We start from the raw sequence: 27,571 nt of genomic DNA on the forward strand, positions 1-27,571 counted from the left end.
TGCTTTATAGCAAATATATCTATGGTCTCCGTATCTAGGTAGTGTACCAAGTAGCATGCAGTCGAACTCATCCAACATTCAGGATGTTTACTGCGAGAACCACTATTTTACATCAAATAACCGACCAGAGTTTACCGTTGGCCACAACGCAACATGAGATTCTACTTAACTCATTCAAACCCAAAACTGTGCAAACACAGTTTTTAATACTTTGTCTTTCATTCCCCAAAACTTATTTACATTTTTTTTAATGTCTTTTTTTATGCAAGAGCATACAGAAGGCTTTGATGCAGCTTCTGACATGAAGAAGTGGCTTAAAACAATGGTAGTTATATTTAAAAATGGCCAGCAGGTGGCAGCAGAGTATAAGAGATCAGCCAGGGCCATGTTGCAACAAGCGCTTTTTGACAGTGTTTTCACCAGGAATGTGAATATTGATGAAACTTAACTATATTCTAATACTAATTGCTGAAAAAACCGAAGCAGATGCAAGTACACTTTTCCCCAATGCAAGAAGTTACTTTAATCTTTCTTTTGGTAGGTTCCATGTTTTTATAGCAATGGAACACAATATTCTGTGGGCCTTGCAAAATCAGTCAATATCCAGTAAAACAGCCAGGAGCGAAGGGGGGTTGCTTCAGTGAACATGGCTGGGAGTGAATGAGTTAAGGTAAGCCATGTGAAACGTAAAAGAACTAATTAAGAAATGATTTCGTAGTTGGAACAATTTTACAACATTTTGGACACCATATGGTGTAGATCTGTGATTCTTAACCATTAGGTTGGCCCGCAAGCACCGTGTAGTGGGCTGCAGTGCAAAGTAATTTCAGTTTTGTAACTGTGGGCCACAACAGCTGCAGGCAGCTTTCAATTGAGGCTTTGTACACATGTAGCAGGGTATTTTTGAAACCAAATTATTTCCCCCCCTCCCTGTGTAGAAAAACAATCTGTGAACACTGCCCCCAACCTTGCCAGCAAGCTGATTTTTCACTGTATTTGTTCACAAATACTACGAGAATCGATTTTGTACTGCTCCCGCTGATCCGTTCGCAACCGACCTTTTCTAAGTCGGACCAATCAGGCGTTGCACAGGGTGGGACGCACAATACTAAGTCAACAAAAATCATAATTTCTGAATGGGCCTCGGGCCACTTTTTACAGGAAAAGTTGGGCCCCAAGGTAAAAAAGGTGAAGAACCACTGGTGTAGATAAAGCGTTATACAAGTCTTTCCCATTTACTATTTAGGGCAAATTTGATTTATTTTCCATGAAATCCGTCTTTTTTTCCCCTGGAAATACATTATATTAAAATACGAATCAAACCGGAATTTGTTCGCTGATGTCAGCACGATTAGAAAATCGGGATTTTAGGAGCGAGTCCAGCCCCTAGAAGATACACTGCTACAATAAGAATGACCCTTGAATACACTAAAAATAGCAGGCTGGAAGCAGGAAACAGGACCGAGGCTATTATTATTACACACACGTCCCGCTTCGTCCCACCATGCAAAGGGACGAGACTAATGATTTTCCTGGTGCAAGCAATTAAAAAACTATTTGTCACCTGCCAGGCTGCGTATGACGTTTGGGCCCTTGGCAGAGGAGCAAAGAGTAGGTCCACATTCACACAGTGCTGTCTACAGTGTACACAAGAGCCATGTGAACAAAGGAAGCAGGGATAATAAGACAGACGGGTGGAGTGAGAAGTACTTTAGCCAGTGGGGGGGAAAAGTTGTGTAAAAGGCTGATTTATCCAGACAGGTTAATACCAGGCCAGATAGTGCCTCAGACTGCACACTGCCATCAGGAAGTCATGTAATATTTAGAATCCTGTCAATGAAAAGCCATTCTCCTGGTGCTGGGCTTCTGGCGAAGACAATATGGTATTCCCACCCACTGCCCACCTGGTTTGCACCTCCATGGAGGATAAGAAGAAGAAGAGAGGGAATTTATGCTCATCTCTCCACATCACTGCCCGTGTCCAGCTCAGTACTCTCTCTTTGGGACGCTTTTGCATCTTCCTTTAGGCCCAATTGCTGCGAACTCTGCTGCACATGACCAAAGGGATACAATTAAGGAATTTGAGTAATAGTTTCATTCACAATTCACGGAAAAATTTGCTTTTTAATATACTTTAATCACCCCCAAGTCCTACTTTGCTTCACATTAGGATATATTTTCTGCTGGAAACATGGGAGTAACCATATATTTTTATATATACTTTTTTTTTTTTTACTAGTTGAGCTCTCCCCTGTTGGAGTGTAGAAGAAGGAAACCCCTTTCAATTTACTGTGGACTGTATGGTGGTGAGAGTGGTCCATGGAGAGTACAAGCGGACTCTGGACTTCCACTACTTCAAAGAAAATACACTCTGATGTGTTCTGGGGCAGTATTGGATTTTCGGGGTAATGTGAGACAACCTATATAAAGTTTGGTCGTGGCAGTAAATAATGTTATGCTTTCTGTGCATTTCAAAGTTCCATCCATATCCAAGCACACTCTGGGCTGCTGGAATTTACAAGGCAGCTCGTTAACGTCTGCTGATTTGCACCACTCATTTGCTCTAGCTCATCTTAAGATAATGATTTCATCTTCTGCTGCTAATCCCCCATCCTCCAAACCCTTTCCACATTTGCCTCGTCGTGCTCCACCTCCACAATTCCCATCTCAGAGTCTTCTGAGGTTGGGTTCAGTTTTGAGATGTCCGTAGGAGCCAAGTGAAAAAAAAAGAGCAAAGCCAACAAACTGAAGGCTATGTGTGTTCAAAATGACATCTAACCAGATGAGGAAAAAAAAGTCTAAAAGATGTCTGGTTTGGCACTGAAGGCTCGATGTGCCCTTGTAGTTATTTCTTCACTACCCCCTGCTGAGCGAGAGTGATGAAAAAAAAAAAACTTGCAGATGAAGGAATTACTATGAAATCCTATGGGGGGTTAGTGTGGCATAGATTGGAGGGAAGAGCAAAAATGTGAAAATATATGTGAGGCTAAACACGACGTTGTGAAAAACAGGAAAATAGATTGCATTGTTTTTTTCCCCTAATTAAATACCACTGAGTCAACTGGGATTTCACTCTCCTCTTCCACTGGCAAATTGACTTGGTCTTATATATTTTGCACAAACAGAACTCAAAACCTTCAACCTTCCACCACTGAGAAATCAGACCAGATGTAAATAGCCAATTATAGAAATTGCAATCAGAGCTGATCTCTCCTACGTCCATAAAAGCAAACTCAAATCGATATGACACTTAATGCAGAGTGAATGAATGGCAGCTTCCATCCTGACTCATCGCCGCCGCTCTCTATCCCCTTTCCTCCCACTCTGCCTCCGCTGTCTTATCTTTCCCTCCATGACACATCCATGTGATCGTGCCACACTGTCAGCCCTCATCCACAGCTAATTGGAGCTCAGAGGAGCAATCAGGGCAGGACAAATCGGACAGTTCTGGTCATTAGCTGTGACCAGTGTTCTCTGGGAAGCGGGGCGACGCTTGCACGCTTCTGTCATCACGCCCGAGCTTACACGGTGACACGGGCAATCTGCGCTTTGACATGAGAGGGGCCACAGAGATTGGCACAGAAGAGCACACAAACCAAGTTTGGAAGCACTGATCTCCTCTGCTTTGGAACACACACACATACACATAGGAAATGAAAACAAACAGGCTGGGCTGGTCACAGCTTGTGTGCTACTTTGATTAAAAGGACATGACGGGATTTCATAAAAGTGCAACATCAAAGAAGGGCCACAAATTGTTACAACCAAGTCTTTATTTTGGTCGCTCCTAACAATAATAACTAGATTGACAGAATCACGTTTTTGCCCCCTTCTAACTTTTTAGGTTAGTGTTTCCCAATCTTTATTATGCCAAGGCACCAATTTAATGTTAGAAACATCGCACAGCACAAAACCAAACAAAAATGTCAGTGATGATGTGGTTTTAATTTATTCCAAAATGTACTTACTCAGTGTGGAATGGGAATTTAGCTCAACACAAAGTAATTATTCTGTTGTATGGAAGGCAACAGACCTTCTACCATATAATGGAAGAGCATTTAATTGTTCTGCTGTTCACTATATGTCACTGGCTGAGTTAAATGAACAATGTTACGTCATACGCGACCTACGTGGTTTCGATTTTACGCCGCCCGTGCCACATCTGTATCCCCTTCTTTTTCCAACAGTAATCACGCCATTTTAAAGTCTTTAAAAAAAAAGACGTTTTTTTTAAAGTTGTGTTGTTGTTACCTCGAGCGACAGACGTCCATCGAGCAGGTCGGCTCGCCATCAGGCGTGTCACATTTCCGTGATTAAGTTTGCATTAACACCGCTGCGTCGTCCGTCCGCAATGAATGTGCGTGGGAAACACGGCTCTTTCAGATCACACAAATATGTTTTTTCAAAATTACTGTACAAAGTATTTTGGTGTAAATCTCGACTTTCACAATGAAATCCGACTTAAGTCCAAATTCGGGTCTCATCGCCAGCGTAGGATCGACTCCCTGTACTTTTAATAAAAAAATGATTTTTCAGATCAATTACCGGTAAGTGGAATTGGTTTATTTCCCAAGGCACCAATGACGATCTCTCGGCACCCTGGTTGGGAACGATGCATTTACATACCATACTTGCCAACTTTCTCCATTCACATGGGAGACTCCTGAATTTCAACCCTATAAACCGCGCAGTTCCCAATCAGTCATGTCAGTAAACAGTTCACATTGTGGTGAATATTTGACACAGTATCTGGCAACCTTGGCCTGCTTGCACGGTAGGCAGCCAGCCGGTGACGTTGAAGGCAGGGATAGTGAAGAAGCCTTGATTCAAATTTGACCCATTTTACATCCAAGATTCTACCGGAAAAGCAGTTGGAGGGGAGGGGACAGCGCTCCGCAGTGTTATACCTGTTCATACACGGCTGATATGGATATGAAAGAGATGACCATTTCGGTCGTTTTACCATGCACCAAAATACGACCAAGTGTTACATATTGTAGTTTAGCGACCTCTATCGGTCATGTTAAATAGCGAAAAAATACAAAACTGAGACTCGTACCTGGATCATCTGGTCGGGAGACTAACGTCTAACTTACCGAGCTAACGTAATGATTTTAGTGTTTGATTTTAAGTGTTAACATGTATGTCAATTCGTCATCGGACTAATGAATGGGGTTAGGTTGAGGTTTTCAGTGATGTTGTACAATACACGTCTTTACATGGGACACTAATGGTTGAGATTAGGAAAAGGCACAGTGAGATTGTAGAACGAAAACATGTAGTCAACACTAAGAAAATATGCAGTCAACACTAAAACGATAAACACTCGTCTCCCGACCAGACGGACCGGGTTCGAGTCCCACTTTTGGATTTTTGGGCTATTTAACATGGCCGATAGAGGTCGCTAAACTAAAATATGTAACACTTGGTCGTAATTTGGCACCTTTACAAAATGACCTATGTGGTCATATTTATTGGAGGACTGTGTCCGCCCCCAACTTTGATAAATATTAATCAACAAAAAACGGCGACTAGTAGTCGGTGGATCATGCATCCGACTAGATATTGGTTGGGAACCCCCATCCCCTCATCGACAAATAGGATTTGGCGCATGTCCGACCCATTTTTCAAACCCAAAGTTGGCAAGTATAACATGTTATGAGGACAATCTGGCAGTGAAACGTTGATTCTGAGTGACATCAAGAATGAAATAAAACAAACAATGCACCTCTTCTTACATTGGGAAACAAGAAAACGGTTGCCCTTAATTTGACGCCACAATTTCTGTGAATCTGACAGAGCCATTTTGCATATTCGATCTGCATAAGAAACATAAGATCAGTGATTGGTGTTTCTAAATTGTACAGTGGCAAGCTGAATTTGAGTGTATCGCTTGGTGCGAAACGTTTACACAGCAAGAGCTTGCAGTATCAGCGGGATCAGTTATTTAATGTTCTGGGCTGCCCACTGAAATAACAACAGGAGTGGTAGAGTGCCATGTAAAATATTGGCGTCAATAAGAGTCTTGGAAGGTAGAAAATGTAAACAAGTCGATGGCGACTCCCTCTGAAAGTGGGCCGCGAGATTGTGGAGCAAGATGAATGTCAATTCGCCTCGCTGGCCGAGCTTTAACCTTTCAGGATAACTGAATTATTTAAGAAGCCCATACCTGTTGTGGGCCTTTGCTTCCCCATCTAGGCTCACACTGGTTTGAGAAGCGGCAGACCAGGGCCACGCACGTCGCTTTGGTCGCAATGTGGAAATGGCAAGACAAATGTGGCTGGGGATTTGTGATAATTGGCTGTGCTGGTGGGCTCGGCGACGACGGTGGAGAAAAGGTCGCAAGCAGTGAGGAACAGATCATCCCTCGCTCATTGTTTTTGGAGAAAGGGCTCCAGTGGGGGCTATTAATTAAGCACCCGAGTAACCTTCAATTTGTTTGGAGGTCAGGAGCCTCGGCATTGCTGCTTTGGGCCGTAGAGTGCTCAGCAGACTAGAGGAAAAGTCACATCAGGATGGGGCAAATGTTTGAAAGTCAGATGCGACGTTTTTGTGACTGGCCACCACAACGTGCCTCCGCCATTGGGCACAAGTCTCCTGCGTTAGCTAGCTGCTAGGAACGAGTAAGCTAGCTGCTAGCAACGAGCGCCCGGCTGGCAACAGAAAATAGTCTGATGGCTGATTTGCTTTCTTTCTTTTCTTCTCTTTCACTGATGTGGACAGACGAGTAATTCACTCTCCATGTTTAAAGGAAGAGGATGTGCCTTAAATTACACTTTCACATATTTGTTCAAACAACAACAAGAGAAATGGAGCTTTGTCTTCATTTATTTTATAAAACACTTTTGCCCATTAAAAAAAATAAAATAAATCAACAATCACTTATTTTATACGTGGACCATATGTATAATTATGTTATACTGACATTTTGAGTTGAATGTTTGGTTTCTATTTAATAATATTTAATAATTTTATAAAGTAAATGAAGACAAAGTTCTACTCAAACTATTCTTTATTTATTTTGCAGATCCCAAAAACAATCCGATCAATCCGACTTAAATCCGTGATCTGATCCGAACCGTGAGGTGTTTGATCCTTTCCACCGCTACAACTAACTCTATACTCGCAGTCTTATAAAGGTGGATTATGCCAATACTTTTGTCCATGCTGTTTACATTCTGTTAACAGGTATTGCTCGCTTTCCCTTGCCAATCCTGTAGTGAACAAGACTGTCAGGTACTGGCATCAAATTGATATATGGTAGATCTGATCTCATTCTCTGTTGAAGTGCATTTCCATCTGATACAAACAACAGCCTGCATCGCTAAAGGCAATTATGTTTCTAGTGCTCGTTTGCCCCGAGGTTGCAGACAGCCAGTCAACACCTTGCCAGGTTTCCCTAACGCGCAACCCTCTCAATGAAATCAACTCAACGGGCCCCGGTGCTCATCCATGATTTATCTCTGTGAAATATTCATTATCTAGCCTTGCATCGTTTGGACATTTCTGATGTGAATAATCTGGAACTGACAGTCTTTCTCTGTCATCACACATCACCTGAGCCGGTCCACTACTTGTCTCCCAATGCTCAGCGCGGCGGCTGCTAAACTGAGCTGAAGGAATACAGAATTCTCATACATATAAAGAATACATCTGCCTGTATTTAAGTCTTCAGGCATGTCAGCAATGGGCCCAGAGCTGTCACTATCTTCTTGTTCATACGATAGAGCCTCACAATAAAACTTTTCTCATTTCTGTTATCTTAAGATAACGTGAAAGAGGGGTAAAATCAGACTCTGGTGGGTGCATAATCTCGATTGGCCAGGTGAAGGAATAATACATAAATCAAAAAGGACAACTTCTACAGTAGAGTCCTCACTGTCAAGCTTCCATCAGTTACAGTATCCTGTTCCTTTCCAATTATGTGACCTTTGAGTTAATACATAAATTAAAAGACTGAATACTGTCTAATAGTGCTGGAATGATCACAGGGACAACGGTGAGGACTAATTTTTCAACATAACAGTGGTTCAAGTGGTTCCAAAGTCATTATAGTCACGGGGAATAATGTCATAAGAAAAATGGAACTGCGGTGAATACTGATATTAATAATGTATTCATGAGCGACAGGAGCACGGTGGCCTGAGCGCAGAAAGGTACGAAGGAGGAAGCGATAGCTGGGAAGAAACAAGGTCGTCAGCGTTCCCTCCTGCCTTGGAAGTCATTTCATTATCTCATCCCTCTCTCCTCTCTAAAGTGGGAAAGGCAGGAGAAGCTATTGACCCCTCTCTGAGTCAGAGGCAGGCAGCAGGACAAATGAAGTTTCCCCTCAGACCCCCTCCGTATTAATATCATAATTATCCCCACCTCTGTGCCCCCGCCAGCCAGCGCAAACGCTGCTGTCTTATTTGATGGAGAGGTGCAAGTGTGGAATTACATTCGATTAGCTCTAAACAAAAGAGGGGGACATGAGGCGAGGGAATCAATCAGTGTCACCGGCATGGTTCCTCGTGTCAATGGCCGCTCGCGTCATCACAACTCATCCAGGTATGCCTTCAATGTCTTTTCTACTGGCTTTTACATTGTAGTTGACCTGCAGAGCTACTTTGGAGAAACACAACAATAATATTTATGATACCTCAATTGAGTGCAGTGCAAGGAGACTCATTTTGCTGGAAAATGTTCCAGTTCCCACTGACTTAAGTGTTTCTTTTTCTTTTTTTGTGTGTGCTAAATTTCTCTTTAAACTCGTGATAACACATGCTTTGGTCCGCATGAGAGCAATTTTCAGTGGCAGTAATGATTTCTGCCATAATTGCACGAGACTGTGTGCAACTCTCAAAGCCAAAATAGATACTTGAATGATAAAACAGCTAGGATTTCATTTCATCAAGTCTTTTAATATATTTTTATGGATGCAAAGGGGACAAGATAAGTAACGGCATAATGTGTGCGCTATTAATTTATTAATTTCTATTTGAATTGCTAGTTTAGCCAAGGTTAAAATGAATCATTTCATCATCATTCATGACCATTTCTTTGGATTTAATTTTCGTGAATGTGGAATGACTGATGTCTCTTCGTCGTCAATGCAGACCCAAGTGTCCGGTGCCATGAAGAGGTGAGAGCAAATCGGGAGGTGAAAAGCACAAAATAAAAAGCATCGCGTGAGAGAAGACCACCCTTGCAGCTCTGCACTTGTGTCCCCAGGCTCATTACCCAATCTTTATCTGGCCCACTCAATAAAGAGTGGTTAAAAAGGCACCCACCCACAACATCTATCCCTGAAACACCTTTCACTAACTTCACTGTTTGTTTCTTGGTCCAAAAATACTGCCATGTACATGCTGTTCCATCCACATTCACTCTCTGCGTCACTGTTTGTCTTTATTGCTTTACATTTCTGCAGCCTGCCCAGTTATTTTTAAACTTTTTTAAAGTTGTGTCCATCTCACTCCAATCACACGCACCCCCCCCCCCCCCTGTCCTCTGTGTTGCCTCCCAGACTGTGCTGTGTAATGGAATATATTTTCATCCATGCCTCTGTGACTGTGGCCGCTGGATGGTTGGATATTTGCATTTTTCACTCACTGGTGACCTTTCCAATTCGCCGCTTTGGGAGCTCCGGTCTCCTTGCTGCCCGCCTGTTGACAGACTACTGCCTGCAAATCACATATGGACACAGCTAATGGTACACAGGGAGTCGCGGAGGCAAGGTTCAGGCGTAGACCGGAGAAGGGTGGGAAAAGCGACAGAGCAAAGAGCTGACAGTCTGACACATTGGTTCTGAATGTCAGACAGCATCTGCATGTGGATTGAAAGATGGAGATGTTTGGTAGCTTTGTGCTCCAGGCAGCCATGGAAAAACCTAAACAATTATTGGCTGTAAATGTCTGTTGAGTGACAGAAAATGGTGGGGGAAAAGAGGACTAGGGGTCATGTAAAAAGCAGTTTGAGGAAGGAGAGGTGCGTTCAGTGTCCTACTGGAATAGGATGGCAAGGACATGTAAAATTGTAGCTTTAACTGAACAATCCTTATGACTCATAATTGGCAAATACAAGTTCTAACCGTTTCCCTGATTGCTGTTAGTGAAACAATCAGTGCAAACGGATTCATGTCACACTGGCTGGAAAAATGCCTTTGCTCTAGTGCGTTGGCGATGTGACTCATGCTTTAAGGCAATGCTACAACCTTTTTACCCCAGTAATGCATGCAACACATGAAGTGCAAAGATATATCTAAACAATATGGTGGAAAAGCTAGCAGACTGATAGCCTGGCTGAGGAGAGTGATGAGATGGACCACTAAGCCTGCAGACTTAATGACCCTCTGTAAGCAAACTCTGTGGTGCAGGGAACCTCTTCCATCATATTTTACAGACACAGTTTGACAAGGGTGATGGCAGAGCTTTTAGCGGACTGAGACTCGTCCCACACTGGATGGCGTGTTGTGCAATGCCATCAGAGAAGAGAATGACTGGCAAGATAAGTGAATGAAGACCATTGAATGAAGTGAGGGGAGGAAGTAATACGCTGATGCGCTGACAAAGAAAATGCTGAGGTTAATGCGGACACTGATAACATGCAACTCATTCGAAGATGGGTGCGGGAAAGAGGACCTCTTACCTGGAGCAGCCAGTAGCACCTACGGTGGAAGGTGGGGATGATGGACGAGTGGACATAGCAGCCATATAGACACTGAAAGAAGGACATACAGAAGTAGGAGTCAGAAGGACCAAGTGCATTACACAAACAAACAATAGGCTGGCCCCACTTTGAACCCCTGACTTGAAAGCACATGGTCAAGCTATTGTTGTCTGTGACCCGGAGGAAGCACCTAGATGGGGTTAACTTGGGAACACCTCCAATACTGTCCCATCATGACTGCTTCCTTTCCTGCAATCCAGTCGTATCTTGTCCTGCTTGGAGAGAGCCTCTGACAGAATGATTAAAGTCCTCCTTACGCCGTCACCCCGCGGGGCACCCCAAGCACATAACTAAACTACAGTGTTATTAATATCCTTATCGTAAACAGATAATACTGTGCCTGGGGGCTCGTTATGGTGGAGTGAGCTAGGCAGTGTTGATAACGCCTCCCCGTATCTGGCAGAGGGGCCAGGAGACATTTTTCAACAGCAGGCAACAGAGGCAAACACAGCCAGAAACCAGAGCAGAGACGGCGTTATCCTTCTCCCAAACAATGACATGCTCCATTTTTCTCAGGCAGACCCTTGGCCCTGGCTCCCAGGTGACCCAGAGGGATGGCTAGTCTGCACCAGGTTGTTTGTGACCGCATTCAAAGGTCTTGGTTTTAAAAGGAAAAGAACAGGAGGCTTAACTCTTAAGGTGACAAATTAAACATGTAAGGTGAAGTGAGTTTCATTTCGGGCTAAAAGTGTGTGAAATCACAACTTGGGAGAACACGCACATGTCCAAACTTTTACTGGTGTTTACTCAGAGATTAAAGTCAAACACAACTCAACTCAACATCAGATATAGAGCACTTTACAAACAACCATAGCTGCATACAAAGTGCAATGTCCAGGCTTGAGACTTTTGGCTTTGAATAAGACGACAGGGGGCTCAAGTCAACAGGGTGGGATGCACAACCGCCACTACGACCAAACGCCATTACTTCTTTTTTCTGTTCATTGAAATTCAAGGAGTTCAGTACCATCCAGGCTTAGATTTCCTCCAGACAAGACAAAAGTGACCTGAAGGAGAAAATGTCCTTTTTGCCTAGTGGGACATAGAACTGACTGTCATCCGTATAGCAGTGAAAGGACATTCCTTGCTTTCTTAAGATAGAACCCAGGAGCAGCAAATAAAAATACAATGAAAACAGCAGGGCGGGCGAAACTGAACCATGTGGAACACCATACAACACTGGGGCAGCGTGGGACTCAGCAGAACCAAGACAAAATGTTAGGCGGGAAGTGCAACAAACAATAGCTGAAATGACTTATTAGATACAATCAGAAAAATGCTTGCCAAAAACATTAATCTGGGATAATGCCAATGGCAATATGCGGCAAAACCAAATGCGCACATCAAACTGTGTGCCCTCATCACCTATGAAGGGCACACAAGGTAAAATATGCATTGCTACTGTCAGTGTACACCTGACAGTAGTACATTATTAAAATTATCTGTGAGAAAAAAAAACAAATCATCCGTCTCTGGCCCCATCTCACTTATTTCCTTGGGCTTCAGGAGCATTTCTGAAACTGTCGCAGAATTATCCAACACTGAATAGCAACTCAAGTCAAAAAGAAGGAAATGAAGAGACCCTGAGACACAACAAGGATGAACATAGAGCCATTGTGGAAATAGCTGTTCAACACTTGCTTATGATTGCTTTGATTTTTAATTGATTGCACTTTCCCAAAAATATCAAACTTCAATAATGTTGTGATGTAGTAAAGTCTTCCAAATTGTCACGCTACCAATGCAGCAGCCATGGCTAATGTTGACTCATTCACTGTGCACATTACGTACAGTTTATTTTGTGCACATATGTGAGGGGAGTGGCTTTGGTCACAGTCAAGTTGAGCGGGGACTAATGAAGTGAAGCTACATTCAAATCTTGCTAGCAGTTTTAAAATAGCAAACTCCCCCTCTAACTGATGTGTGCACATTCTCCCCACACAAATTAGTAGTGACACCACACTGGCACTGAGACTCATTAAGCAGCAGTAGATGCTACATAAGTGCAGGCAGGTTTTTCCGGGCACATTGAGGATATGGAGCGGTAGGAGGTAAGCAATGAGTTGGACCTTGCGTTTGGAGCCGCGGATGTTGGGGAAGCAAAGCTTCCAGGAGCATGTGATAAATAGGCACTGCTGAGTGTGTTGTCTCATCTTGTTGAAGCAAGAAAAAAAAAAGAATAGAAGAGCAAGGCCTGCAGAGTACGTCAGTGTGCAAAACCAATTGTTTGGCAACATCAAACCACCTGATTAATTATACTAGAGTAGCACTTCACAGCCACAAAGATGTGGCACAACGTGAGCAACACATTACGCCTACAAAACAAATACATTGTACAGACGTGCAACACTTTGTACATACATGCGGATACATTGTTCCTCTTTCTTTTTTTTTGTCATTTGGAATTGATTTCAAATAATTGCCAAACTGTGTGTGACGCAGAATTCCCCCTGCGCTTACTTTTTACTCTCCTCTCATCCATTAAAGCTGTCCCAAATAGGATGTGAGCCTCCTCCCACTCCTACAGTGCCGCCATCCATTACTACAAGCTGGAAAGGAGCAGACGCGTTCTCCCACTCCCACAGTGTAGCCACCGTAATGTCACATTACTTCACACAATTACATCTGCTAACAGCTTGCACGCCCCTGCTATGAAGTTTTGTAAGTATTCAAGACATGAGATGCACTTATTGACGTTTAGTGACGTAATAGAAGCTCTTGTTTTAGAAGGATTTCAAAGAAACCAGGATGTTATAACACCCACTCGAGAGGTACGAAGACTAGTGTAGCTGCCATCACTTACCGCATAGTGAGAGCATTTAATGAGTTTCAGAAGAGTTTATTATGTGCAATATACTCATTGCATAACATACATGTATAGCAAACGTGCGGTACTGAAAAAATCTACATTTTGCATTCGAACTAAATATTTTTGCTAGAAAGTACTTTCACTTTTGGGGTGAGGTGTAGGAATATTAATTTCCTAAAATTACTGAATGAAAATACAAAAAGATCAAGTAACCACTAAATACGTGACTACAAGACATTACACACCTTGGAATGCTTTTATTTTGGAGATGTTCTCAGCAGCGTGTCGCGCCGCAACGGCTGACTTGACTCATCTTTCTGAACGTGTTTGGGGCGTTCATATTGCTGTTACAAACTGTTGCGAGAAATGTCAACAACACAACTTGGTCCTATCACCAATTAAGGGCGCTAAAAATACTTAAGCTGACATTGCATTGTACGGTGCCTGTTGCAGCGAGAGCCATTAGATTACTTTTCATAGGGAGTTTAATTGACGTAAATGACTTTGCACAGTTTGATGCTGACTGCCTGACACAGTTGCCGTTCCTACTGATCACTTTTCCACAAACCAGGCCGACTCCAATGTGCTGTTGGGGACGTCACTTCATCTCATAGACCAAAAACGATGGGGTTGCACTGTAACGAATTGTAGAACTGTATAAATAAATCTCATTTTATTACTGTGAAAATCTATTACAGTATATTACTGTATTTTGTTCTTACACAGAATACACTTTGTTTTACCATAATGCATTGCTGTATAGTTAAATACTGTAAAATAAAAAAACAAGATAATGCTGCAATTTCTTACTGTAGATTTTACAGAAATTTGCTACAGTGTGCCTTTTAGCGCCACAAGTTTCTGACTGTAGATAGAAAAAAAAGAAAAACAGAGGGAAGTTGGAGGGCAAAACAAATGCTTAAACTCTGCCGCTTTAAAGGGTGGCACAGTATGAACCTGGAGAAAAACGGCACATAGGGGCCACATAATGAAAGACATTACAACAGACTTGCACATGTGGGCAGGGGGAATAGGGCCTGTGAAGGGCGGGCGCGACAACTCAGACACCCTGTCTAGCGGCTATAGCCTTTTTCAAGGTGAGCACATCGACAGTGCACCTGGGCCTTCCCAGGGTGATATTTGCATGTGTTTCTATGCATGTTTTGTGGATAGCCTCTGCTCAGAAAAAAAAAGCTGTCTTTTGAAATTGTGAATACTGAGAGTTTATTGATGCATCACGGCTGATACTGTTCTTGCCTGTAGCACTTGGCCCACTGAGAGTGGGCTGTGGCGTGCCTGCACGTAGTTGGATGAGGCTGTGGCATGCTCCTCACAATTGACGGAGGCCGGGGCTACGGGCGTCTGTGACTCGACTGGGGAATGAATAAATTAGCCCCCAGGCTGCTATCTTTTCCCTCTGTTTACTCAATTTTTCAAGCACATAAAGAAACGTGCAGGAAAAACAGGCAGCTTAGAACATAACACAACTGTTGCACCTGCCGGTGACGATATGCAGTCTGTATCAAACACATTTGCATGCACACATAAGCTTGTGCACCTTTAGCCTCCAGCCACACTTCCACCAACCCACACATGCACGAGTAGAATTTGGCAATGCGTTCTGACAAAACGGCACCCACGCGTTTAGAAGCATTCGCCCAAGTACAGACATACTTTTGCACTTGCGCACACACGCCCTTATGTGCGCTTGAACAGACAATCGCAACAGACCAGGACACTTTTTTGTGAGCGCGAGCACGCCTACACGCACAGACCATCAAACTGGAGTGCTTATCAGTAATTCAAGACGCATATTATTTACTGGTGTTGCTTCTCTCTGCATGTTGAGCACCTGTGCACCAAAGTGATGACAGCAGAATTATTATTTGCTGTCATTGGGTTGTGACAGATGACAGCAAATCACAGAGAAAGCAATTAGGCGCGTCCATGTCAAGTGTAAAATTGAAAGGGCTTTCGCACACATCAAAAGAAACGCTTGTTGTTTTGGTGCTGTACATGAGACATAAAAGAGGACTACACAAAGGTGTACATAAGAAGAAACAAGTCCATAATATATTCATGTGCTGTCACTGCAGACAGCAGGGGGAAAAAGGAGGTACGACAACTAAATTCAATTGTCGTTGTCAATCTAGCATGCGGCCAAAGCGATGAACGCTGGCTTGCTCCAACGAGAGGATACGTTACCTCTCTACACTCCAACTCCTCCTTTCGTACATTCCCGCGGTCCAGACTAAAGCAAGTTCACAGTTCACTCAGGGCAAGACAGCTCGGTGATAAACAGTTTGGCCTTAATAAAGCCTTCTCAAAGGCAGGGCCACCAACACTACCTGTCCTCCCTTTGGAGTCATCAGCTGACCCTGGCCTGTCTGTTGCCATGGCAACACCACACTTCTATCCATCCATCATGTCTGGCAGGTGACGGGCAGCGATGTGGCAGCAAAGTGCAAAGTCTGCTTTGCAAACAAGATTCAGATTCAGATTCCAATTCAGAATGCTTTATGTGTCCCAGAAGGGCAATTCAGTTTTACAGCCAACCTGTCCATAGTAGAAAAAAATATATCTATCTATAATACAGTAAGGGAACGCAAAGGAAATAAATAATAAATAATATAAATAATACAACATGACACCAACAACTGCAACCAGTAATCATACAGCAGAAGAGGATATGGAATGATTTTTCAGTTTATTCTACTTTTTGTGCATTTAGCAGTCAAACGGCACAAGTGATAAAGTAATTTGCATAGCGGTTTGTTTTCCAGACTGGCACATATTACCGCCGACCTAAGGGCATGACTGCAAATGACTGTTAAAATTCTGCTTGCTTTCCGGACCACTGTTATTGTCGAAAACGGGCAGAGGTCCTTAAACTTGAATCCATACATTTTAGCGCAGATTCGGATGATGTCATTTAGACACTTTTTCCACAGGAAGATAACTAAACCAGCATATACAGTACAAGAATGAGTCTCAATAAAATAAACATATTTTGTTTGAGACCAACAGAGCTGAATTTCTTCCGCAAATGGATTCTCCGGTTTGCTTAGAATGTGTTTTGATTGAATATTTAGATTGGAGTCAAACACGGTGCTGAAATCCTTATGATTGCACTTTTTGCACCCTTCACCATAGAGATGTTGGGTTCAACACCGGACTTGCTTAAATAGAAAATAATTTACTTGGTTTTTAACAAATTCAGGTTGAGGAAGCTATCATCACAGCATTTTACAAAAGCATGTCCGGCACTGCCGTGATTTGATTGGTGACCCTGAAGAGGAGACAGAAAAACTGTCGTCTGAAAATTGGACAAGATCGCTGTTTTCTTAAAAGGATCTGCAGCTGTCTGTGTAAAGGATAAAAGGCAAGGGAGAAAGGACACATCCCTGGGGAAAGCCTGTGTGTGAGGATATGACAGACGATTGGTGTCCATTCACAAAAACCTGCTGCACTCTGTCTACTAAAAAAGTTTAAGATCATCAATAAAATCAAATCAAGTAGGCCAGTATTAAAATATGTGGCTGCATCTTGCTAAGGTAAAACTGGCAAATGGAAGTCTTGTCTGATATGTTTGTATGTTGTGTTTAAAATGAAGTCTTCTACATCTTTACCTGCTTGATAGGAAACTGTCATGGATCCAGTTTGTCTAAAGTTAGTGTGACAATTTTCTCCTGCAGGATATTTTGAAACCTTTTCAAAACCAGGGAGGGAAATTAAATTGGCCAGCAGTTATTTAGTTCTTGGGGAGTTTTGATTTGGAGAACGGATCGCACCAAGCTGACCGCTACAATAACAAAATATGCCTCCAAATATAACGTCATAGTCAGCCTTTCCTATTTTTGTATTTTTAAAATAGTTTTCTTAAATAGCTACGTGCCATTTAGAGGTATCAGTGACTCTCGTAGTCTGGAAATGCTAACTAAACAAGCTAAGCGGACAGACGTAGCCAAATTGAGCGAGCAAGAGGGAAGAGTCTCTCATTATAATGACTCTGAATCAGTGGGCGGCGTCTTATTTACAGTGTGTTGGTTATTTGCCGTTATCCTGCTGTGATGCAAACATTTTACAGCCTGACTCAAATGTATCGCTCTGCTGGATCCAATTGGGTGAGGGGGAGACATTCATAAAAACTTTTTTTGTATTTAATTTTTGTATTGTATTTTTTATAATTTGTACTCTGACTCCTGTGAGCTTAACAACTAATACAGCTCGAACACGTGCAGAAATAAAAGGCAGAACGGACAACATTTCCACCTTTCAAAAATACTCTTTCATCTTGATTAAAACAATGTCCAGTTGAGATCTATCATAGTCAAACAAGAGAGCTACACAACTAACTCATGCGCGGTTCTGATGACACAACATTCATTGTAGATGCTGCATTCTTCTTTCTTTCTTGAGTGATTTTTACTATAACATGCCTGCAGCTGGACATGGACATGCATTGCTTAAGTAGAGGTATTAAATCATCCCATATACACATACAGTACATACATGTGCTGTAGATATACAGTAGGTTACAGTAGGAGATGTGCATATTTGAATATGTCCACTGACATGGGAGCCCACGGCAGGACATTCAGCCCCGGGGCACAGCAGCGTAAACAGATCTCATGCAGGACCACCAAATCCATACTCAGTAGAGATTCATGGACCATGCAAGGTTCAAGCTACCCACAGCACTGACAGCGTCCATGATGACTATTGATCAAGCAAAGATTCCCACAGCCATACAAATGTGATTAGATAAGTTACGACTGAAAAGCGCCTCTTCCACTTGGTGCGATGTGCTCATTTTCAATTGAAAGGGTCGAGCTCTGCATCTCAACTGCTGCCTTCGTAGTAAGCCACGCTGCATCGCCAAACTATTCAGAGAGAATGATATCATCTGTCGAGACACTAGAGGGTGGCGCTATCCCCAGAATGCCCGTAATATATACGGTAATATACACTTGCATTTCAGATGCAGGAATATATACACAGCGGCCATACATTATTGGCACAATGACTTTATCACAGCTACTGTTTCTTCTGTAATGATTCTTCCTGGGTGTAAGAGTGTAACTCTTCTTTGCATCGGAATATGTATATAAGCCACCGTTGATGAGATATTATACATGCGGTAATAGATCAAAATAGGTAGGCTTAGATTTATCTCCTGGACAAACTGCTGCCTCTTAATCAGTCAAAGCAAGGCAGCCTCCAAAATGAATTGGCAGCCTGGTACACATAAGGTGGAGTGGGAAAAATTAAAAACAAATCTAAATTCCTCACCAAAGCAAAACAAATCATTCTCTGGGAAATATGCATGTTTAATGGAATTGACCGTCTCTAAAAATAGCATACTCATTGTAAAATAAGCAAACACTTGATAAACAGGCCCCGAAGAGGAAAATTAATTAGCCATGCTGAGCGGGTAAACACAGCTATACATCAAGTTCAAGTGGAAACAATAACAGGGATGATGCAATGCTGGCGAGCAAACCCTGACCGCACACCATGCTGGCATCCAAGAATCCATCCTGAAATCGAACGCGGGAACTGAAGAAGAGGAAAGACTCTTTCGAGGGAAATAATGGTTCAATAGCTGGGCATGAAATGATGGCGGAGGGCAAAGATAATAATATGAGACAAAATGGAAGAAGAGAATCATGGGGCTTTTAGCGGTCCTTTGCCACGTGCCAGGGCAAACTCATGCACATGCCCTCGCACCTCTGTCTGCCTGACTAAAGACACTGTGTCTGTGGATGCTAATGCTACCCACCTGGGCACACGGCCAAAGGCATTAAGTGGAATTGAATTCCACCAAACTAGCTTTAATCAGCAGCTTTTTAAGGTTAGAATTACTCTCCCTCTCCTCCAGCCCACTGGCCAAGGTTAAAGCAGACAGACAGGGGCTGGGCTCGACTAATGGGATGCTGGGGGTGGGGGGTGGGGGCAGAGTAGCGACATGCCAAGGCACATAGCGCACACAGACACAGACAGTCCTGAACTGAAAATGCTTGTAAGACACAAAAACTCCAGATTTTTGATCAAGACCGCTCCGAGCCTAGAAGTGCCTCTCTTCTTTCACCAGAAAAAAAGGTTGCCTCGTTTGTCTTTAGTAATAAATAATTGCACTAGAACATGGGTTGGTTATACCTACAACACCGGTTTCTGACCAAAAAGCAGCCAAAACTAGCTAGAAATATGTCAAGAAGAACAGTAGCTTCGGTGATAATATTTGTTTGCGTTTGTGACACCTCAACAAAAATGAGCCTGAGAAAGGGCTTTTGTTGACAAAACAATTTATGTACAGACATACAGTACAAGAAAAGCCGTGACTCCCCAGAAGGCTGGAGTATAACTCGTGGGCAGTATTTTATTTTGAAATGGCTTGGTCAGAACCAACAAAAAGCCAAAAAATGGTCACAATAACGCCTAGGGGTTAAAAAAAAATATCTATATTTTCATGGTGACCACTTTCGTTATACCGTACATATACATACTCTGTGTTAGTTTTACAGGTCAGCCACTCTTTCTACTTTTTTTTCTGTGATTTGAGCCCCTTGAGCGCTTCCATTTCTTCACTGGCATTCCGGTGACCGCGCTAAATACTTTGGCTGATGCTAGCACTATTGCTACCTTGGTACAGTTCAACAGTTTTAAACAAGTTAACACTTACCACTATCTCCCGTTGACCTGTATAGGACGCTGTGCGTGACTTTGCAGTCCGTTCCCTAAGCTGATTGGTCGGTGCGAATAAAGTTATTTATGTATTTTTTAACGTGGATGAAAATGTGAATGTGCGGATTTAAGTGCTCCGCACCGTATCCCACTCCAAAGACAAACGCGTCATCCACACCGCACCGCACCAACATGCATCCAAAGTAAAATCGCATCGCCAGAAAATGCTCACTCCGCGTTTGGTGTTTAATGGAGCATTAGCCAACATGTCTGCGGTGTGGATGCATTTCAATTTATATTGTGCTTTGTTAGAATGCCAGTGCAGTCTGGTCGGTGCTGGATTTCACTTTCCTTTCTTTTCTTTGGTCCTTCCTCGGGTCTCCTGACGGCCTTACGACTCTGGCTGGAAGTGTTTGGTTTAGGTGAACGGTATGAGTTTTTAATAGGTTTTAGGTGAACTAATGAATACACACACACTCGCACGCACATACACATACTCACCCACATACAAAAAAAAAATTAAAAATTTAAAAATAAAGGAGAGCAATGATGATTACATGTCAAATCGGTAAAATTACCGAATGAACAATACTGAGCTCTACAGAAAAAAAAGAATGCCAGTGCTAAATACATATCTTATAACAATATTATAATTTTAATTAATTAAAATAAATGCAATGATAGTAAAAATTGGCCCAATTGTTTTCGGTGGCGTTTCGGTTTTCGGCCAAGCGTTTCTCATTTTCATTTTGGTGCATCCGTAGCCTTTACGGACTATAAATTAGCTTCAAGTTTGGACTTTTTTAGCGTGTGTCTGGAGTCAAAGGGCGTATCAAGTCTACGGGGATGTTGAATTGAGTGCGTGGATAAAAAAGTTTGGGAAAGGCTGTTATACTGTACATGATCCAGGGTCGCCATGGCAATAACAAGGACACTAATAGCCAATACAGCAGCAACAAGATATAAAAGCTTTTATTTTATTCATGGTAAACAACTACACATTGCTGCTGTCATATACTGTAACTAGTGGTTGTCAGGGACTCGCAAAAGTTTGCAGCATTCATCTTCATTTATATTTGCACAGAGTCAATTTTTTTCCTTTCCATTTGCGCTGGATAAACACCACCAGAGTGTGCCGGACTAAAATGAAAACGTTAATAAAAGGGAAAGGTGAGATTGCTGGACAAGTGAATGTATCACACTGCTTTATATGCTTTATAAAGATTCGGGAGAGGCCTTGACCCTGCAGTCAACACATTGATGAGGGTCCACAAAGCAAATCTTCGTAAAGCTTGCAGCACTTCTGTCGGGTACACAAACGTTAAAAGCGTTTCTGCAATAGCCGTATAGTCAAGCAGAGGCTTGAACAGCATCTTTCAACGTTACCTTACTCTCAATTTTATGAATTCTTGTCAGCATCATTTTTGAGGCAATTTTCTGAGGGCATAAGCTTTTATCATTATAACACTGGTAATATTGTCAATCAATCAATGCAGTATACGTAGTCAAGGGTTCAGAACTAAACTTTCAAATAAATTGTTAATTGCAAGCTCTAAAATATAAACGTTGTCCCTGATAGCATGCTAATACGGCAAGTCATAAATTTGACTGCCAATATCCAAAATGTACACACATTTATTTTATTCACCACATTATATGACGGGCTGTAAACGCATGCTGATTATATGCATATAAAGTCATAAAGCAGGTTGAAACCAGTCATTTAACTTAAAACATACTTGACTATCTCACCTATGAGCCGTTCTATCTGAAGCATAAAGGCAGCCATGATCTGTTTGCGTTACAAACGAGAAGCTCATATCAAGCTCTTTGCATACTTAATGTCCTTAACATCTATTCATTCATTCATTAAAGGCTACAGCAGTGTCGAACCAGAATCCAACGTCAGGCTGCAGAATTGCCATTTTTAGCATGGTGGCAAACAGCTTAGTGTAAGGTGACAATCCATAATGTGTGTGTGTGTGTGTGGGGGGGGGGGGGGGGTGGCCTTGATTTATTTATATCTCAATAGCATGTTCACTGTGCTGAATGCTGATCATTTTCACCATGAAACGTTTAGGAGTGAAGGAATTTGAAGCATTAGCATCATTGAATATTCATTGAAGCATCATGACTGAAATGTATCGTTCCAATAATTGGATGAACAAGGCATATGTTGAAAGGAGTCATAGGTGATGTGGAAAGTCTTCTCTTTTTGTTTCTGGCATTTCAAAAATGTTTACATGAAGAATTACCCCCCTGCGTCTGGTTTTGCTTGAATTACATTGGCAGTGCTTTACAAGAAACTTCTTTCAGATGAACTATTTCAAGGGGGGGAAAACAGCCAGCGTAATTCATCTCAGGTTTAGTAAATCACATTTCACGTGATATAATAATCTATTTGCATACTGTACTATCCACAGAATGCACAAAATGATTTAGGTGACAATTTTGCACAGACCTAACCCTGGGTGTGACCAATTAGATCAACTTCCACATCTGTTTGCCTGAGCAATTAAGTATACACCCGCATTTGCATGGGCAAACCTTTAGTACTGTAAAACGGGCCCTTATGGAGATCAGCCAATGGGGCATCAACACAACACAGCGACACAGAGAGCAATTTAGTTGTGCCCACTCGGGGCTATAAAACTATTTATTTCTCTCAACTGACTTTACGTTTACAACGTGCCTCGTTGTCAATTCATGGTGCATTCTACATTGTAATGAAGGTAGACTGGCAAGAATTCAGGTATGTCATCTAACACACATGCTGAATAAAAACAATGGCAGCCAACAGTGTTGGGATGCTAATGATTCTCATTCTTGATCAAAAGATTGTTTAACTCTTCTCCTCGCTGACTTTAATGAAACATATTGGCTAGCACTATATTACAGAGTTTACTAGTGGCTGCCCTTTTCCCAACACTTTCTTTTGCTTGTACAGCACTTTTCAGAACAACTCTTGCCTGGAGTGCCAGGTTAGCAATGTGGTCGATGCGCAAGAAAAAAACTCCAAACCTTCGAGAGGTTTTTTTTATAACAATAATGGACAATACAGTAGCTCAGGATGTGCTTGCCTGGTGCCCCAAAAGCCTCCACTTCTTGCTAATCCAAAACTAACTATAAATTGATGGATCATTGAGAGGCAGTGATAGAAAATGGCTGGTAAAAAAAAAAAGAAAAAAAAGATGCTCCTCATAACAATTTTAAAAAACATTTTACAAATTTGTGTGTACTTAGGCTGAATGTACTTAGCAGTGCAGATCTTGGTTGCACATTGGCAGATGGAATTTAAACAATACCACAGTAAATAACAAAGAGTACGTGGAACCTATTTCAGCTTTTCCTCGGCAACATGCTCACATTCTCCTTAGCGGTCCGCATCATCTAAAACAAGCATCACACGTAAGACTGCTGCTGCTTAATAAATATAAAACCCTACTCTACAAGAGCGCCCATTAAACTTTCATTTTCTTAGCTGTGGTAAGGAGAAAAGTGCCACTGTTTGGAAAATGGGAGCATGTCCTCTGCATTAATGAGATGCCACACACACACACACATGCATGCACACACGCTGCTGAAGATGACATCACAGGCTGAGTTGTCTGTGTCACGGGTTATACCAGCCAGACACGGTGCCTAATTGTAAGTGAGCGCTCAGACTGGTAACGCCGAACACTTCTGTTATGGCTGATTAGCAGAGGGTCACGTCTGTGCCCCCCCGTTGTGATCTATAGGCACTTCAAATTTCCAATATATCCAATGTGAGCATGGCAGAGCGCAGAGGGACTGTAAATCACGACGAGCCTCACAGAGCAGAGGCGAAAATATGATGGATGGAATGCGAGGAAGCTAGTGAGCGACATGGTCTGTATGGAAACATGAAGCGGGGAGAGAAATTGGAGGGTGGGGGGTGCTGGGGGGAATTAAGAAGGGAATGAGGTGATAGGAGAGGGAGTAGGGCGCATCTAGAGGGGAGAGGAGCACAGAACAGGCAGACATCAGAGAGCGGAAGAGAAAAAGAGATACGATTACCGAGGAGACGGCGAGAAAAAAATTCCTGCCGGGGAGAAAGAGTCAGAGTGTTCGGAAGAAAGGGAGTGGGAGAACAGAGGGAAGGGGGATAGAATGAATGCTAACAGGGAGCCCAAAACCAGTACTGAGGCTTTATCCTTCACAGGCGGAGGAGCAACAATCGCAAACACATTTTCTCTCACCCTGGCCCTATGAGAGATAAAAAAGCAATTTGTATTCTATTCCTATTCAGAGTCGCTTGGCCTGTTTCTCTGCCTGCATATTTGTAAACACAGCGTTGTCAGAGCAGCTTAATCTTACCAACACAAACAGAGAACACAGGAAGAGTGGGGGTGGGGGGGCACGAGGGGTGACGAGGGCGACCAAGGAAACCAATGAAAGAGAAGGGGGGGGGGGGGTACAGGAGAGGATGCAAGAAGGGGGTCATACAAGATGCCAGGCCAGGACATCACACATCACAAGTTATTTTCGTCACGGCAAACACGGGATGCCCGCATGTCCAGTCTCGCTATGCTGTGCACACACAGACACATTTGGACTATTCTTGACATCCTGAACCTGGGCCTGTTATCTAAACTTCAACCATCACAACTACATGCTCAACCCCATGCCTTTACATGCAAACTGAATGCTACAATTAACCTCCAATTGCTCTCACATTCAAGGTTAATAATGATGGACAGGCTGGAATAAATCAAAACAAAGCTTGCACCTGTCATCTCTATACAGTGTTGTATCTAGAGTGCTTGTGGAAGTGCTAGTTAGTCAATAGGGATGTCTTGGTCACATTTGTTTTTTTGCACATGAGATGCTGTCAGTCATTAATGTTGTATGCCCAAATTTGGTCAATTTCTATATCTATATCTATATCTATATCTATATCTATATCTATATATATATATTACAAATCTATTAGTCTGACGAAACATTGACTATTATTTTTGTTGACCATTTATTTTACTAACCAACTCAAACTTTCTCTCTCTCTCGCTCTCTCTCTCTCTGATAAGTGTTTTCAAATCCGCCTCTTCCCTCACTCTGTGGGAGTCGTCCAACATTATGTCGCCTCAAGATTGAAAGTCTGGATTTTTTATTTTTTTTTTAGATGATAAAAAGTGAAAATAGCTAGCTCTAAGTAAGCCTTCTGAGTAAGCTTGTTTTGTTAAACATGGATCACTGTAATGCTTACAGTCAGCCAGAAAGGTAAGTTTGAGGATAGATTTATTTTTCACCTATTGAACTGCTTGTCAGTGTTTCATTTATTGTGTCACTCGTGTCTCTTACTGATACTGTGAATACAGTTAGGTATTAAAAGCTTTTAGTCTGGTTGGGTGGGCACAGCGTGAGCGCAGACTTTGATGGGGTTGGCTGGTGTTGGTGATGAACGAATGACAATGTAATTAATTGTCTTTGTTTTTTTAACCATATTCAATTAATGACTTAATGACATGATTTTGGGGTGGTGTTGTGCTGGTGTGCAACTCTATATGACCACAATATGAGGTATAATACCAATTTGGATGATGCAGTGTTTAGTAGCTCCAGGAAGATTTTTATTTTTTTTTTAAAGTTCTTAGAAATTTGCAATTTTGTCGATGCAAGGAATCTGCCTGACAGCAACAATGTGCGATCACATTGTATGATAGTATGCACTGCCCACTACATAGAGCACTGTGGCTGGCTGCAGATGCATAGGCTGTGGAAGCCTGTTTTGTTACTGTCACTCGTGAAATACTGAAATGTTACATTGTGTAATATAAAACTAAGATTTTTGCTGATCCAGTTGGTAAGATCTTTGTAGGCCGGATTATTTTGTCACTTTGTGACGATTAAAAATTAAGAAAAAAAAGAAAAAAAGAAAAAAAGACGATCAGGTGAAAATTACGTGATCGTGACTTTTTTGGTCATATGTTTAGGTTCAAATTAAAATCACATGCTCATTTTTTCCCATTTACACTCTAAGTGTATGTATATAACCAGAGTGATACTAGTACCACATATAAAAATAAAGTGGATGTCCCACATAGTGTGCTGACATGTTTAGACTCACTTTTCCACTGCCAAATGTGTAAGAACTAAGGTGGTCCAAAAGGCTCAATATTGCTGGAACCCACCCTATGCTACGACCCGTATACCCACTGGCCCACAAGTAACATCATTCATTTTGCACCTTAGAAGAGGAAAGGAAACCCACCATGTGGCAGGACGTCTGCACCGCCATTACTGACTATACATAAAAGCCGAGCGTGAGCCACATTGCGGTGGATGGTGTGGCCGGCTTGGGTGCACATTCGCTCACAGAGGCATGAAATTGGGCTGAACAACACCTGCCAATACACACTGCATGGAGCAGCACTGATCGACCAAAACCCACACTCCATAACCTCTATATCACACTATATCTATTTGTACATACTGTGAGATGACTTTATTGTGGTCCTCAGTGTCCAATTAAGGACTACTGGCTGATCCATCTAAACTCAATATTGTGGGAAGACAGAATGGCAACAAGAGTCATCATCTTTTTTTTGCCACTGTCCTGAGTCACCCTCAAATCTGGCAACACCTTGCAAACCCAATGAGGAGATTAGATTAGAGATTAGAGGGGATGACAATAATGATCACAAAGTTGCGACTAAGCACTAAACTAGCCAAACTATATATTTTGTCTCCAAGAATTGGGGACAATATGATGCCAACTTAATTAAACCAAATGAACTCAAACTCGCCACCACAGCTGTCCGTAAAAAACAGTTGTGGCAACCACACACAAAACTTTTCCTTGTTGTTTACTGCCCTGGTTTCTACAAGATAACCAGCGTGCAATATCGTTTTGTATTTGAAAGCAGCTGAAACACTTGAACTTGTTAATGTCGCCAACGCCGGCGCTCATTGTTGAGTCCGTGCGGGGGGTACACAGGCCTGAAGACACCAGCAAACACATAAAAGACAGATTTGGAGAGAAAGGCTGCAGAGCAGAGTGACAGTGTGGCAGGCTAACGTGAAGGCATGGAGAGCAGCAGGCAGATGGAGCCGCCTGAATGCCCCCGGGCGGCCCTGTGATGAAGACAGTGGGGAAGGCAAGTGAAAGGGTCCATGTTATGTGCAGGCTTGCGACGAATGGGGAGGGCTGGGATGGGGGTGGTTGGGAGAGGCAGGCAAGGGAGCAAGAGAGGAAGAACGAGGGCAAAAAATAAAAAATAAATAAACAGCCAGTGAGCCAAAAAGAGGGAAAGCAAAGCAAATGAAAAGTGACACTTTAATTCGGAGGGCTTCTTCTGCCTGAGTTATTATGAGATGTTTGTAAGCTGGCTTGTTCATGCATCTCGGCTG

At 42.4% G+C, this 27,571-nt stretch overlaps 1 protein-coding gene across 10 annotated transcripts in view; it reads right to left on the reverse strand.

Moving 5' to 3' along the window:
• Positions 1-27,571, reverse strand: part of camta1a (calmodulin binding transcription activator 1a) — a 347,902-nt gene that overhangs the window by 54,354 nt on the left and 265,977 nt on the right. For all 10 annotated transcript variants that reach the window (XM_077575728.1, XM_077575685.1, XM_077575652.1 and 7 more), the window contains one exon: positions 10,627-10,698. In XM_077575728.1, coding sequence (XP_077431854.1) covers positions 10,627-10,698 — 72 coding nt within the window. The remainder of the gene's footprint in view (positions 1-10,626; positions 10,699-27,571) is intronic.

The sequence above is a fragment of the Vanacampus margaritifer genome, chromosome 1, assembly GCF_051991255.1.
Source record: "Vanacampus margaritifer isolate UIUO_Vmar chromosome 1, RoL_Vmar_1.0, whole genome shotgun sequence".
In the NCBI taxonomy this organism is placed as follows: domain Eukaryota; kingdom Metazoa; phylum Chordata; class Actinopteri; order Syngnathiformes; family Syngnathidae; genus Vanacampus; species Vanacampus margaritifer.